General features: G+C 30.3%; 2 protein-coding genes across 2 annotated transcripts; both read right to left on the reverse strand.

Annotated features, from left to right (window-relative positions):
• Window positions 1-429: 429 nt before the first annotated feature.
• On the reverse strand, window positions 430-7,407 carry LOC111613820 (transcription factor 4-like). Its single transcript, XM_023355171.1, has 3 exons — window positions 7,242-7,407; window positions 7,025-7,170; window positions 430-2,287 (listed from the first exon to the last, which is right to left on the reverse strand). Exons 1-3 carry the CDS (start codon window positions 7,339-7,341, stop codon window positions 2,246-2,248), a joined length of 288 nt encoding a protein of 95 aa, XP_023210939.1. The 5' UTR covers window positions 7,342-7,407; the 3' UTR covers window positions 430-2,245.
• Window positions 7,408-8,855: 1,448 nt separating this feature from the next.
• Window positions 8,856-15,834, reverse strand: LOC111613819 (transcription factor 4-like). The gene is made up of 3 exons (XM_023355170.1): window positions 15,668-15,834; window positions 15,451-15,596; window positions 8,856-10,713 (listed from the first exon to the last, which is right to left on the reverse strand). The coding sequence occupies exons 1-3, from the start codon at window positions 15,765-15,767 to the stop codon at window positions 10,672-10,674; spliced, it is 288 nt and encodes a 95-aa protein (XP_023210938.1). The 5' UTR covers window positions 15,768-15,834; the 3' UTR covers window positions 8,856-10,671.
• Between the last annotated feature and the right edge of the window lie 1,134 nt (window positions 15,835-16,968).

The raw sequence follows: 16,968 nt of genomic DNA on the forward strand, positions 1-16,968 counted from the left end.
ATGTCTAATAAGATAAAAATGAACAGTTTTTTTTTTACAGTGATTTAAAAAGATGTGCATTCTCTATTTGTAATGAATGATGATGATTAAACACAGAAGTCTATAGTATTGAAAACTAAACTAAAATAAATGACGAATTAGCAAACACCAATATAAAGTACTTGATGCCAGCTCAAACATAATTACTGGCTACATAATTAAACTAAAGAAAACTTGTGGCCACTTAAATTCACGGATATTGTTCCTATACATTTACTCTCTTGAGGAGCAGAAAAGGCAACACACATCTGCTTCAGATGAATTCAGTACTGGACCATTGATTGATGTCTGTACAATGTTAGTCCATTGGCAAGGGATAGAAGGATACATAAATATATCTTGGGAAGCAGGAAGATATATGATTACATGTGGCAAATAGTTTGTACCTTGTTTTTTTTCTTTTTAAATATTCTCCACTACTGGAATTAAAAGAAATGAAAAAGGCATTTGTATCTCCTCAGTTGTTTCTACAAAGATAGAAGATATGATTTATTTTGCAGACAATGCTACTTTATGCATGCCTTCTAAACTCCCTTTCGTTGAATATATGGCAAAGTTTTTATGAAGTTCACTCAAAGAAAAACAACTTGATAGAGTGAACAAGTAAAACAAGTCAAGTGGCATCTTTCCTTCGATATGCAAAGTTTGTGCTTAAGTATTCCATGATGGAATGCTACACAGCAAGGGATGTAGAATAGTATACCAAAATAGAAAGGACAAGAGCCACACAGTTTCCATTTGCTTTCCATGGGCACTGGATACAGAAGAGTTATCTCTACTCTGAAGATTAAGAGAAGCGTAGGGAAGATATGCACCACTGATCTATTGATGATGATGACAGTATAAAAATATTATAACAATGAAACAGTCAATAATATGCCAAATGCATCTACCTCACAATTCAGCTTTTTTCTTCTTTTTTACATCAGATCTAAAAAAAATGCTCTGGCAAAGTTAAAATGAGGCTTTACTGCAGTTCCACTACAGCTAATTGCTCAAGATAACAATAATAAAAATGCTTGCTACACAGCAGCAGTACACATATAAATCAGTAATCATTTTCATTGGATTTCCTTTGGTCATGATTTTCAAAAATGCCTCTTATAACAATAACTAAACTTGACAAATATATGCACATAAAAATGCCCTCTGATAAATTCTGTGTCTTCAAATCATTTACTATTCATTAAGTCAACACAGTGCCAATTAATCCAATTATTGAAAAACTTTCCATTGTCAATATTCTTTCTTTTACATTCATAACAAGTCTCAAAAAACAAAATGAACTATACTAGTAGAAAATAATATAATGGAATGAATTGTAGTTAAGATACTCAATGTTAAAAATTTTTTTAAGCTCAGGTTTCCTTACCATGTTAAGTACTTGAATAATTTTTCATCAGAAACACGATGGAAAAAATTTCAGAAAAGTACCTTTTGTCTTTTCTTTTTTTTCTTTTTTCTTTTTTGTAAAAACATCACTGTACAAACTGCAGTTTGGTCAATGGGTGTAATGATTATACACTTCAACCTTCTGCTTTAAATGACTTCCACATAGCAGAGCCAGATAAAACATAATGCAGGATTTACTATCAAGTGCTAAGTACTATAATTCCTGCATATGCTGCATTCCAACACTTTTTCAAGAAAGCTGTCAGATACTGCTCAATCCCCAAAACCATGAGGCAGTAATAAGCTGTTAAGAATGATGATTGCCAGAAAAAGGGGATAGTTCATGTGATTATAGCAGCACTATAATTATTCAGGCTAAAAATTTAGAATAAAGCAAATGATTACCAAATCTTTTCATCCAATTTGAAATAAAATATGATTTGCCATTTTTAAATAAGTTGCCAATTTTTTTTTTTACCAAGAATTGATATGCAAAGTGCAACAGGCATTGTAAAAACAGCATTGATTTTAACATGCTGCTATTTTCTACATGTTTTTATACATTGAGGTGAAATAACAGTAGAAAAACACTTGTTTGATGAAAAGCATGCCCATGGTGCAGTCATGTCAGTTCACAGGGAGAACCCGACGATAGCAGCCCTGTTTAATTGTGCAGAATACTTGGCAACATGGGGAAGTTTGAATAATAGCCTCTTATCTCAGAGTGCTATCATAACTTTGATAGTTCCTGTAAAATTTCTCATGTTTCCTTTCTTTCAACTACACCACATGGTAGACTAAAATATTGAAAGCTCTACAACTGTGGCTGACTGGGAGGCAATAGTGATTGAGTTCCCTACAAAAATTGAAAATTTTAGTTATAATTTATTAATATAATTACTAAGATAAATATAGTATACTATTAAATTTATAATAATTTATTAAATTGCTCTATTATTTTATTGTATACTTAAAATCATAAGTTTGGTATACAATACACTTTTACCATGAAATTAATATAAATAAAAGTACTTCACTTTTAAACAAACCATTTCTTTGTGATATAACATTTTTGTTTTAATTATATCTGTTTTCAGATAATCTCAAAGCAGATTTTAAAGCTGGATGAATAAACATTGTTTATTTATAAAATGATTTTACTCTTTTATGAAGCAATTACTCTTTTCAATTAGGGACAATATTTTATCCCACTACAGCTGACAACCTGGTATGGTATACTAGACTGAAGTACATAGTCTTATATCCATTTCAAAGGTTTCCTGAAGAATTCTGTTCATAATTCTTTAAATATTTTTATTGTGCAAGTAGAACTCTTCAGGAAAGCACATTTTGGGGATATAATTGTATACTGTAATATTTTGAAGTGAATAAAATTTGCTAGGCCCTAAGCTTCAGCCTAGTCAGCCTTATGAATAACAAGACCCTGCTTTTCAGTTTAAAAAAATAAATGAGCAATGAGTTTCAATATTTTTATATTTAGGCTAATGTTAGACTAGCTTGAAAACATTTGGATGCTGTTTTTTTGATTCATGGTGGCCAAGTTGACGGTCAGATAAGCACTATACTTCATGGACCACGTTAGTAGTCAGTTTTGTTTTAGACATGTATATGTTGACACGAATCTCATAGGCTGTGATGCACTGTTTTTTTATTATGTGCAGAAATATTTAGAAGAAAAGAAAGACAAGCAATATTGAGTACGTACTTTTGAGTGTAACTGACCTTCCTTTTTTTTATTTCTGTCTTTATAAAGTGCAAATGAAATTTCTCACAATTTTGGCCCCTCACTAATTTGTTTGATCACTTTACTTACATCAATGTGCATTTTTTAAAATACACATGTACTGTAACTCTTCATCAGGACCTGACACTTCTTCGAAACAATGTTATGCCGTCCATTGTTTTACACGCTCATCTGATGACCATAGGCTTGAAGTATAGTTCACAGTGTGCATGGGCCACATTCCATCATGAGATTATAGCAGACGATTCAGCAGCCTGTCTATGCAACACAGTGTTATTTTTTGAATCCACATCAGTTGGACCATCCTGTATGTTTTTGCAATCTCATCACATCCATAAAAAACAACAGATGTGAAATCATGCTCGTCTGACATTAGCCTTAAAGACAGCTCATTGTCTAAACATTAAATGAAAATAATACTAGAAAAACTATTATAAATAAATAAAAAATTATTTTATTTTTAGTACAGGAAATCCTCATTAGTTCGAAATTCAAGGGACAAAATACTTGTAATTATAGTTTTGAATTAGCAGAGATTTACATATTTCTGTATATGTCAAATGCCATGTAATTTATATAATTTATTAAGTAAACAGAATACGAATACATATACAGAATGCTATTTTCATCCATTAAAATTTAATAATAATATAAAATAATAAAATAAATAATGTAAAACAAATAATAAAATTATTTATAAAATTTTTATAAATAATATAAATATGAAGATAAACAGCACAAATCAGGTGAGAACCTCACAAGTTGCCAGATGGGTTTTATAAAAAGTAAAGAAGAATTTCTCAAAATGTAGCCAAAATGTGGCCCAAAAAGTAGTAAGTCGCACAAATGTAGTAGTGTAGAGCCCTACAAATATTTCAATCTGCTACTTTTAGCCCAATCTTGCAATGCCAATTACCCAGTTGTCTTTTATGAGATAAGAGAAAAAAAGGATAGTCCATGGGTAAGGTGATACCCAAAAAATGTGTTACTATAAAAGCAAAACCATATTAACCAGATTAGAATTTGTTCTTGATCTATTGTTCTCTTATAGTACAAAGGTATTTTGATCTAAACAAAGGAGTTAACATACCCTATCACAGTTTGGACAGAATTTTCACTTTGAATTTTAAGTAGCTGTATTTCAAACTAACAAAATTCCTTAACATGTAAATCTCTATAGTCTTGGATGGAACAAACAGTACAGTTACAAACTATCTAAGTTCAAATTAATAAGAATTTCCTGTATATATATTTCAAAATTTATGATACTGCAAACATAGTAAAATGCAATGTACTGAAAAATAATAAATGTAATTTTATGAATATTTATAATCACATCTTTTTCCAGTATTATTCTATAATGTTACTATATGAATTATAACTGTGGTATCTACTCCCATCACAAAAAACACTTAATTTAAAAATGATTTTGTTTTGTTTTTATTTTGAAAAAGCCATATGCAAAATAAAATACTAATTGGGCAAATTTCAAGTACAACTGTTATTTAAAAACCAGAAAGATAACCCATTAGATTTTTTTTCAATCAATCCCTGAGACTGTCTTATTGGGGATGCCTAGTCCAGTTGAATTGGACAATACTGAGATTTTTGTATTTTTTCCACCAACTGTAATTCAATGTCATCACACATATTGATTATTCATAACCTTACAATATTATTTGACATTGGAATGCAATTTATTTTTGTTTCATGTTCTTTGCCAAATAGTTCATTGTAAATGCCCATGAAAGGCATTTGCAAAGAACATTTCTCCAATGGTGTATTCTTTCTTACATTTAGAAATGTGAAAATCTGCCATATAATAACATTTCTGGAATTTTTTTGTCTGCAGAAACAAATTTTATCAAATTGATGCTATTTATTTATTTGTTATATTTTCTTTAAAAAAATCTTTATCTTTACATTAGTTACAATTTGTTAACAAATGCCTTAATTGTTTATTAATTAAAAATTCACTAAAAATTAACTTGGAAGAATAATAAGGAGAAAATCATACTTCTTTTTATCATTCAATTATCTGCAGACTCTGATAAATTAACATCAGATATAAATCATACTTTATTGTTGATAAAATATAGTGTAATACTTTTACTGTTCTTCTTATTGTTATATAGCAATCACTTGAGTTTAGAATTCTATAAACTACTTACATTTAAAATCAAAATATTATTAAAAATATGAAACTTAATTTTTGAATATAAGATCTAAGATATATATGTAAAACAGTAACTAACTAAAAATGAAATGAATATGTTTTTATAACTATGTACATCTATAATTAAATATGGATTTTTGATAAGAAAATTTAAAACAATATCATAAAACTTTCTTCATCTTATTATTTATGTAATGGTTAAAATTAAAAATATGTAACACATATATACTCATTTGCAAAAAAAAATCATGCACCCTGAAGTTGTTGCTGCTTTGTGGAAAAACTCGGCATTCAGATGTTGAAGCAGATATGCAAATGATTAGAGATATGATGTGATGAGATGAATGAGCTTGCCATTAGATGAGTGTAACAGTACTTCCCGTGTTAAGCTTAAAAAAAGCTCTTGGAAGCATCTTGTCTATAGTTCTGTTGTGAAAGGATGTTTGATCACTGGACATATCTTTAAGACACAATCAAAAAGAATTTGCCCAGGTAATAGTTTGAGAGACTGTATTATTGGAATGAGAGAAGCTGGATGGTCCCATTGACAAACTGCCCAGCACTACTGTATGGCCATTCTGACCAGACTGTTAGGTGGTGTTGAAATCAGTTGCCATGTGTGAGTACCCTTACACATGGCAAGTGAGCTCAGGACATCCTTGACAAACCTCCAGGAAAGAGGACCATATGCTCCTCCAATAAGCATGAACACTTTCAATTGCATCATTGTCTTCCATCCAGGTGACACCATCATTACAGGTCCTAGTCTCTCAGTACTGTTTCAAGATGCCTTACTGAAGGACATTTGGTCTCATGGTATACATTATGTGTGCTACCATTGACAACCACTTGCCATCATATTCATATGCAGTGTTGTTGTTCACAAAGAAACTGGACTGCTAAAGAATGGAATCAGGTTGTCTTCAGTGACAAATACAGGTTCAGTATGGCCAGACGATAGCTGTGATGAAGAACAGGATTAAGCCACTGACCCCTTGGTCAGTGCCTTAATCCTGCTTTTTCTATCAAGCACCACATCTCCCACAGCAGGTGTTAGTGTGGAGAGCTAACACATACAACAGCCAGTCTTCCCTAGTAGTGATATGAGGTGGCAGTATATTCAGAACATCCTGAAGCCATGAGATACATCTCATGTCAAGTCTCTATGTAACCATTTTCCAGCAGAATAATGAGCAACTACACACAGCAAGGATATTACAAGCATGTCTCTGCCAGGCTGCCACACTTCCTTGACCTGTATGGTAACCACATTTATCACCAATAGAACATGTGTGGACCATACTGATGCACTTCCACATTCTACCAGTTTGGATTATCTGAAGATCTAACTACAGCAACTGTGGACAGATATATCTCAAGACACCATACAGCATCTGTATGCCTCCATGCCAACCATATTGCATCTTTATACATTATAGAAGTGGCCTAACAATGTACTAGAACCCGTCATGTGTGCACTTTTTCCATAATAAACAATTATTTTGTATGATGATGTAATCATTTACTAATATTAATGTTACAATCACAAACACAAAATTTCCTTCAATTCTGACAACTCCTTCATGGTGTATGATTTTTTTTGCAAATAATTGTATATATTTTACATATACATAAAAAATAAAGAAACATACCTGTATTGTAGTGGCCAACCGCTGATGTGGTAATGATTCCAAAGTTTGTGGATGAGGAATAGCATGCATACCTAATTTTGGGCCCTCCTCATTTTTTTCCTCTTCCCGCCTTTTTAGGCAGGCAGCTTTTGGATTCAGATTTCGTTCTGTAAATTTATTTAGAGTTATTATTCATTGTTACTAAACAAGATTAAAATAACAACAACAAGCATATAACCTCGAACTTGCTGTTCCAAGCTTGTTATAACTTCAACAGCTTGATGAAGAATATTCAGTTTGGTCTGGGCTTTATCTGTTTTTAAATGCATCATACACATGCGACCTAATTCTTTAAAGGCTTCGTTTATATCCCTAACTCTTATTCTGTAATAAAAATAATATTAACATATTTTACAAATTTGCAGACAAATTTTACATGTAAAACAATTATATAGCAAGACAAAAATCATGCAGATATCTATTTTGTAAAAAAATTATGTATATTTATTAATTTATNACATTGTTTATATTTTAAAACTCATATAAATAGTATATTTGAGAAAATTCAAATGTTCTTAGATTCTACTATATTTGGAATTCCTTTGAAAAAATTCATTACTATTTCTATTTCTGAGTGTTAAAATAAAATTTGCCATAATAGAAGCAATAGTTCTAGTTTGTCTTATGATAATATCTGTAAAACACTATGTACTGTATTCCACTGTTCTAATATGTATACATTTACCAGTGTTTAAAAAAATTCGGCATTTTTAAAATATTCAAATTTATTAATTTATTGCAAAATGTGTCATAATTAAATTTGCAGTTCTGATTTTTCAGATTATTTTATAATTTTTAATTTTCTTTTTATATAATGAAAAATTTTAATTTAAATCCCTTAAAATTCATTTAGTAGAATTCATAATAATAAAAGCTATATGTTTTATTTAAACATGTATTGAATGAATATGGAATTAATTCATTTAAAAATCCGAACATCAATTTACATAAATATTTTCACGTTTTAAACCTTGACCATCTTTACTTGAGTACTAAGTGAAACCACACTTTCTGGAATGCCTTTTTTCTATATTGTAAAATTTTAAGTATAATAGTGAAACAAAAACAAAATTTTACAGAAACTTTTATGCAATCAATAAATGACAAAGCAGTCATAAAAAAAAAAATAATCACTATTACTAAAAATTTAGTGCTCAGCATAAAGAAATAATTAAAAATAAAACCAAGCAATATTTAGTATATTTTTGTGTAGATTTAATCAAATATTCTTGCTTGCATAACTTGTCATCATTTTATATATATATATATTTATTTATTTATATATATATAAGTTTGAGAAAATGAATGAGGCCCATAATACCACACTATGATGTAACTTTTGTTAATAAGTGGTTTGCAATGTATGTCTAATAAGATAAAAATGAACAGTTTTTTTTTTACAGTGATTTAAAAAGATGTGCATTCTCTATTTGTAATGAATGATGATGATTAAACACAGAAGTCTATAGTATTGAAAACTAAACTAAAATAAATGACGAATTAGCAAACACCAATATAAAGTACTTGATGCCAGCTCAAACATAATTACTGGCTACATAATTAAACTAAAGAAAACTTGTGGCCACTTAAATTCACGGATATTGTTCCTATACATTTACTCTCTTGAGGAGCAGAAAAGGCAACACACATCTGCTTCAGATGAATTCAGTACTGGACCATTGATTGATGTCTGTACAATGTTAGTCCATTGGCAAGGGATAGAAGGATACATAAATATATCTTGGGAAGCAGGAAGATATATGATTACATGTGGCAAATAGTTTGTACCTTGTTTTTTTTCTTTTTAAATATTCTCCACTACTGGAATTAAAAGAAATGAAAAAGGCATTTGTATCTCCTCAGTTGTTTCTACAAAGATAGAAGATATGATTTATTTTGCAGACAATGCTACTTTATGCATGCCTTCTAAACTCCCTTTCGTTGAATATATGGCAAAGTTTTTATGAAGTTCACTCAAAGAAAAACAACTTGATAGAGTGAACAAGTAAAACAAGTCAAGTGGCATCTTTCCTTCGATATGCAAAGTTTGTGCTTAAGTATTCCATGATGGAATGCTACACAGCAAGGGATGTAGAATAGTATACCAAAATAGAAAGGACAAGAGCCACACAGTTTCCATTTGCTTTCCATGGGCACTGGATACAGAAGAGTTATCTCTACTCTGAAGATTAAGAGAAGCGTAGGGAAGATATGCACCACTGATCTATTGATGATGATGACAGTATAAAAATATTATAACAATGAAACAGTCAATAATATGCCAAATGCATCTACCTCACAATTCAGCTTTTTTCTTCTTTTTTACATCAGATCTAAAAAAAATGCTCTGGCAAAGTTAAAATGAGGCTTTACTGCAGTTCCACTACAGCTAATTGCTCAAGATAACAATAATAAAAATGCTTGCTACACAGCAGCAGTACACATATAAATCAGTAATCATTTTCATTGGATTTCCTTTGGTCATGATTTTCAAAAATGCCTCTTATAACAATAACTAAACTTGACAAATATATGCACATAAAAATGCCCTCTGATAAATTCTGTGTCTTCAAATCATTTACTATTCATTAAGTCAACACAGTGCCAATTAATCCAATTATTGAAAAACTTTCCATTGTCAATATTCTTTCTTTTACATTCATAACAAGTCTCAAAAAACAAAATGAACTATACTAGTAGAAAATAATATAATGGAATGAATTGTAGTTAAGATACTCAATGTTAAAAATTTTTTTAAGCTCAGGTTTCCTTACCATGTTAAGTACTTGAATAATTTTTCATCAGAAACACGATGGAAAAAATTTCAGAAAAGTACCTTTTGTCTTTTCTTTTTTTTCTTTTTTCTTTTTTGTAAAAACATCACTGTACAAACTGCAGTTTGGTCAATGGGTGTAATGATTATACACTTCAACCTTCTGCTTTAAATGACTTCCACATAGCAGAGCCAGATAAAACATAATGCAGGATTTACTATCAAGTGCTAAGTACTATAATTCCTGCATATGCTGCATTCCAACACTTTTTCAAGAAAGCTGTCAGATACTGCTCAATCCCCAAAACCATGAGGCAGTAATAAGCTGTTAAGAATGATGATTGCCAGAAAAAGGGGATAGTTCATGTGATTATAGCAGCACTATAATTATTCAGGCTAAAAATTTAGAATAAAGCAAATGATTACCAAATCTTTTCATCCAATTTGAAATAAAATATGATTTGCCATTTTTAAATAAGTTGCCAATTTTTTTTTTTACCAAGAATTGATATGCAAAGTGCAACAGGCATTGTAAAAACAGCATTGATTTTAACATGCTGCTATTTTCTACATGTTTTTATACATTGAGGTGAAATAACAGTAGAAAAACACTTGTTTGATGAAAAGCATGCCCATGGTGCAGTCATGTCAGTTCACAGGGAGAACCCGACGATAGCAGCCCTGTTTAATTGTGCAGAATACTTGGCAACATGGGGAAGTTTGAATAATAGCCTCTTATCTCAGAGTGCTATCATAACTTTGATAGTTCCTGTAAAATTTCTCATGTTTCCTTTCTTTCAACTACACCACATGGTAGACTAAAATATTGAAAGCTCTACAACTGTGGCTGACTGGGAGGCAATAGTGATTGAGTTCCCTACAAAAATTGAAAATTTTAGTTATAATTTATTAATATAATTACTAAGATAAATATAGTATACTATTAAATTTATAATAATTTATTAAATTGCTCTATTATTTTATTGTATACTTAAAATCATAAGTTTGGTATACAATACACTTTTACCATGAAATTAATATAAATAAAAGTACTTCACTTTTAAACAAACCATTTCTTTGTGATATAACATTTTTGTTTTAATTATATCTGTTTTCAGATAATCTCAAAGCAGATTTTAAAGCTGGATGAATAAACATTGTTTATTTATAAAATGATTTTACTCTTTTATGAAGCAATTACTCTTTTCAATTAGGGACAATATTTTATCCCACTACAGCTGACAACCTGGTATGGTATACTAGACTGAAGTACATAGTCTTATATCCATTTCAAAGGTTTCCTGAAGAATTCTGTTCATAATTCTTTAAATATTTTTATTGTGCAAGTAGAACTCTTCAGGAAAGCACATTTTGGGGATATAATTGTATACTGTAATATTTTGAAGTGAATAAAATTTGCTAGGCCCTAAGCTTCAGCCTAGTCAGCCTTATGAATAACAAGACCCTGCTTTTCAGTTTAAAAAAATAAATGAGCAATGAGTTTCAATATTTTTATATTTAGGCTAATGTTAGACTAGCTTGAAAACATTTGGATGCTGTTTTTTTGATTCATGGTGGCCAAGTTGACGGTCAGATAAGCACTATACTTCATGGACCACGTTAGTAGTCAGTTTTGTTTTAGACATGTATATGTTGACACGAATCTCATAGGCTGTGATGCACTGTTTTTTTATTATGTGCAGAAATATTTAGAAGAAAAGAAAGACAAGCAATATTGAGTACGTACTTTTGAGTGTAACTGACCTTCCTTTTTTTTATTTCTGTCTTTATAAAGTGCAAATGAAATTTCTCACAATTTTGGCCCCTCACTAATTTGTTTGATCACTTTACTTACATCAATGTGCATTTTTTAAAATACACATGTACTGTAACTCTTCATCAGGACCTGACACTTCTTCGAAACAATGTTATGCCGTCCATTGTTTTACACGCTCATCTGATGACCATAGGCTTGAAGTATAGTTCACAGTGTGCATGGGCCACATTCCATCATGAGATTATAGCAGACGATTCAGCAGCCTGTCTATGCAACACAGTGTTATTTTTTGAATCCACATCAGTTGGACCATCCTGTATGTTTTTGCAATCTCATCACATCCATAAAAAACAACAGATGTGAAATCATGCTCGTCTGACATTAGCCTTAAAGACAGCTCATTGTCTAAACATTAAATGAAAATAATACTAGAAAAACTATTATAAATAAATAAAAAATTATTTTATTTTTAGTACAGGAAATCCTCATTAGTTCGAAATTCAAGGGACAAAATACTTGTAATTATAGTTTTGAATTAGCAGAGATTTACATATTTCTGTATATGTCAAATGCCATGTAATTTATATAATTTATTAAGTAAACAGAATACGAATACATATACAGAATGCTATTTTCATCCATTAAAATTTAATAATAATATAAAATAATAAAATAAATAATGTAAAACAAATAATAAAATTATTTATAAAATTTTTATAAATAATATAAATATGAAGATAAACAGCACAAATCAGGTGAGAACCTCACAAGTTGCCAGATGGGTTTTATAAAAAGTAAAGAAGAATTTCTCAAAATGTAGCCAAAATGTGGCCCAAAAAGTAGTAAGTCGCACAAATGTAGTAGTGTAGAGCCCTACAAATATTTCAATCTGCTACTTTTAGCCCAATCTTGCAATGCCAATTACCCAGTTGTCTTTTATGAGATAAGAGAAAAAAAGGATAGTCCATGGGTAAGGTGATACCCAAAAAATGTGTTACTATAAAAGCAAAACCATATTAACCAGATTAGAATTTGTTCTTGATCTATTGTTCTCTTATAGTACAAAGGTATTTTGATCTAAACAAAGGAGTTAACATACCCTATCACAGTTTGGACAGAATTTTCACTTTGAATTTTAAGTAGCTGTATTTCAAACTAACAAAATTCCTTAACATGTAAATCTCTATAGTCTTGGATGGAACAAACAGTACAGTTACAAACTATCTAAGTTCAAATTAATAAGAATTTCCTGTATATATATTTCAAAATTTATGATACTGCAAACATAGTAAAATGCAATGTACTGAAAAATAATAAATGTAATTTTATGAATATTTATAATCACATCTTTTTCCAGTATTATTCTATAATGTTACTATATGAATTATAACTGTGGTATCTACTCCCATCACAAAAAACACTTAATTTAAAAATGATTTTGTTTTGTTTTTATTTTGAAAAAGCCATATGCAAAATAAAATACTAATTGGGCAAATTTCAAGTACAACTGTTATTTAAAAACCAGAAAGATAACCCATTAGATTTTTTTTCAATCAATCCCTGAGACTGTCTTATTGGGGATGCCTAGTCCAGTTGAATTGGACAATACTGAGATTTTTGTATTTTTTCCACCAACTGTAATTCAATGTCATCACACATATTGATTATTCATAACCTTACAATATTATTTGACATTGGAATGCAATTTATTTTTGTTTCATGTTCTTTGCCAAATAGTTCATTGTAAATGCCCATGAAAGGCATTTGCAAAGAACATTTCTCCAATGGTGTATTCTTTCTTACATTTAGAAATGTGAAAATCTGCCATATAATAACATTTCTGGAATTTTTTTGTCTGCAGAAACAAATTTTATCAAATTGATGCTATTTATTTATTTGTTATATTTTCTTTAAAAAAATCTTTATCTTTACATTAGTTACAATTTGTTAACAAATGCCTTAATTGTTTATTAATTAAAAATTCACTAAAAATTAACTTGGAAGAATAATAAGGAGAAAATCATACTTCTTTTTATCATTCAATTATCTGCAGACTCTGATAAATTAACATCAGATATAAATCATACTTTATTGTTGATAAAATATAGTGTAATACTTTTACTGTTCTTCTTATTGTTATATAGCAATCACTTGAGTTTAGAATTCTATAAACTACTTACATTTAAAATCAAAATATTATTAAAAATATGAAACTTAATTTTTGAATATAAGATCTAAGATATATATGTAAAACAGTAACTAACTAAAAATGAAATGAATATGTTTTTATAACTATGTACATCTATAATTAAATATGGATTTTTGATAAGAAAATTTAAAACAATATCATAAAACTTTCTTCATCTTATTATTTATGTAATGGTTAAAATTAAAAATATGTAACACATATATACTCATTTGCAAAAAAAAATCATGCACCCTGAAGTTGTTGCTGCTTTGTGGAAAAACTCGGCATTCAGATGTTGAAGCAGATATGCAAATGATTAGAGATATGATGTGATGAGATGAATGAGCTTGCCATTAGATGAGTGTAACAGTACTTCCCGTGTTAAGCTTAAAAAAAGCTCTTGGAAGCATCTTGTCTATAGTTCTGTTGTGAAAGGATGTTTGATCACTGGACATATCTTTAAGACACAATCAAAAAGAATTTGCCCAGGTAATAGTTTGAGAGACTGTATTATTGGAATGAGAGAAGCTGGATGGTCCCATTGACAAACTGCCCAGCACTACTGTATGGCCATTCTGACCAGACTGTTAGGTGGTGTTGAAATCAGTTGCCATGTGTGAGTACCCTTACACATGGCAAGTGAGCTCAGGACATCCTTGACAAACCTCCAGGAAAGAGGACCATATGCTCCTCCAATAAGCATGAACACTTTCAATTGCATCATTGTCTTCCATCCAGGTGACACCATCATTACAGGTCCTAGTCTCTCAGTACTGTTTCAAGATGCCTTACTGAAGGACATTTGGTCTCATGGTATACATTATGTGTGCTACCATTGACAACCACTTGCCATCATATTCATATGCAGTGTTGTTGTTCACAAAGAAACTGGACTGCTAAAGAATGGAATCAGGTTGTCTTCAGTGACAAATACAGGTTCAGTATGGCCAGACGATAGCTGTGATGAAGAACAGGATTAAGCCACTGACCCCTTGGTCAGTGCCTTAATCCTGCTTTTTCTATCAAGCACCACATCTCCCACAGCAGGTGTTAGTGTGGAGAGCTAACACATACAACAGCCAGTCTTCCCTAGTAGTGATATGATGTGGCAGTATATTCAGAACATCCTGAAGCCATGAGATACATCTCATGTCAAGTCTCTATGGAACCATTTTCCAGCAGAATAATGAGCAACTACACACAGCAAGGATATTACAAGCATGTCTCTGCCAGGCTGCCACACTTCCTTGACCTGTATGGTAACCACATTTATCACCAATAGAACATGTGTGGACCATACTGATGCACTTCCACATTCTACCAGTTTGGATTATCTGAAGATCTAACTACAGCAACTGTGGACAGATATATCTCAAGACACCATACAGCATCTGTATGCCTCCATGCCAACCATATTGCATCTTTATACATTATAGAAGTGGCCTAACAATGTACTAGAACCCGTCATGTGTGCACTTTTTCCATAATAAACAATTATTTTGTATGATGATGTAATCATTTACTAATATTAATGTTACAATCACAAACACAAAATTTCCTTCAATTCTGACAACTCCTTCATGGTGTATGATTTTTTTTGCAAATAATTGTATATATTTTACATATACATAAAAAATAAAGAAACATACCTGTATTGTAGTGGCCAACCGCTGATGTGGTAATGATTCCAAAGTTTGTGGATGAGGAATAGCATGCATACCTAATTTTGGGCCCTCCTCATTTTTTTCCTCTTCCCGCCTTTTTAGGCAGGCAGCTTTTGGATTCAGATTTCGTTCTGTAAATTTATTTAGAGTTATTATTCATTGTTACTAAACAAGATTAAAATAACAACAACAAGCATATAACCTCGAACTTGCTGTTCCAAGCTTGTTATAACTTCAACAGCTTGATGAAGAATATTCAGTTTGGTCTGGGCTTTATCTGTTTTTAAATGCATCATACACATGCGACCTAATTCTTTAAAGGCTTCGTTTATATCCCTAACTCTTATTCTGTAATAAAAATAATATTAACATATTTTACAAATTTGCAGACAAATTTTACATGTAAAACAATTATATAGCAAGACAAAAATCATGCAGATATCTATTTTGTAAAAAAATTATGTATATTTATTAATTTATCACCATCTGTGCATGAGTATGATTCATTTCTAAATCACTGGACCGCAATTTTCAAACTGTAGACCTATTTACACCCACTGTCATTCATCTGTATTTCATTAATATTGATAACATAGTTAGATACATAAAAATTGAGACTAGATGAAGAAAGCTTAGGGACAGAGGCACCAATCAACTGTATACAAACTTCTAGTCTGGACTGAAAATCATGTGATTTTTTTTTTCATTAAAAGATTATTAAAAATTGCAGCCTAATGTTATGCTGCAATTTTTAATCATGTCACAATAAATAATAATTATTATTTATTGGGAATTCATTATTAATAATATATATTTGTATTGATAAGTCAAATTTAATAAACTAAGTTAAACTGCTAAATGTTTGTTATATAATTACAACAAATATAGTGACAAGTGACAAATGAAAAATCAATAGCTTAAAAAAGTTACAAACTGTAATTGAAAAGTCATCAAAATGGAAAAGTTGACTTTGTTCAGTGCAAATGACATTATACACGAGCATCATGTGTAAGCAAAATTTAATAAATTTTATAAGTTAGTGAGCAGCAAACAAAATATGGAGAATGTGGTAAAACCTATAATTTCTTTAGAAGTGAATTCTATGAGACAAACTTATCATTGTGATATGCAATCCACAATTACATTAATTTTAAATTTATTATTGTCTATCAAGATCAATATATCGTTCCAAGATTGATTTAACATGATGGAAGTATGATTGGAATGATTTAATGTTCATCATGGAATGATTTTTTAAAAAGTATATGGAGGGGAAAACCTGTTAAATTAATGAAAACATTCAGAATATTCCAAAAAAATTCTGAATATGGAACAAAAATTCCTTAAAAGAAAAATGTTATACAAGCCAAATGGCATTTTTAATCTGGATAAAAGTTACTTCCATAAAAAAAAAACAGCATTAAAAAATAAAGCCTACCAACAAAAAAAGAAAATGAAACTAAATGATGATACAGTTCTGCTAAGCACAAACATGGACAGTTT

This window comes from Centruroides sculpturatus, unplaced genomic scaffold, assembly GCF_000671375.1.
Source record: "Centruroides sculpturatus isolate CEXI.00-Female unplaced genomic scaffold, Cexi_2.0 scaffold572, whole genome shotgun sequence".
Taxonomy (NCBI): Eukaryota; Metazoa; Arthropoda; class Arachnida; order Scorpiones; family Buthidae; genus Centruroides; species Centruroides sculpturatus.

Bases quoted from the DNA above. Each gene is read 5' to 3' on its own strand.
- LOC111613820 (XM_023355171.1), bottom strand. From the start codon at position 7,341: ATGTGTATGATGCATTTAAAAACAGATAAAGCCCAGACCAAACTGAAT. The intron at 7,171-7,241 runs GTTATATGCTTG...ATAAATTTACAG, and splicing joins CTTGGAACAGCAAGTTCGAG to AACGAAATCTGAATCCAAAA. The intron at 2,288-7,024 runs GTATGTTTCTTT...CAATTTTTGTAG, and splicing joins GGTTGGCCACTACAATACAG to GGAACTCAATCACTATTGCC.
- LOC111613819 (XM_023355170.1), bottom strand. From the start codon at position 15,767: ATGTGTATGATGCATTTAAAAACAGATAAAGCCCAGACCAAACTGAAT. The intron at 15,597-15,667 runs GTTATATGCTTG...ATAAATTTACAG, and splicing joins CTTGGAACAGCAAGTTCGAG to AACGAAATCTGAATCCAAAA. The intron at 10,714-15,450 runs GTATGTTTCTTT...CAATTTTTGTAG, and splicing joins GGTTGGCCACTACAATACAG to GGAACTCAATCACTATTGCC.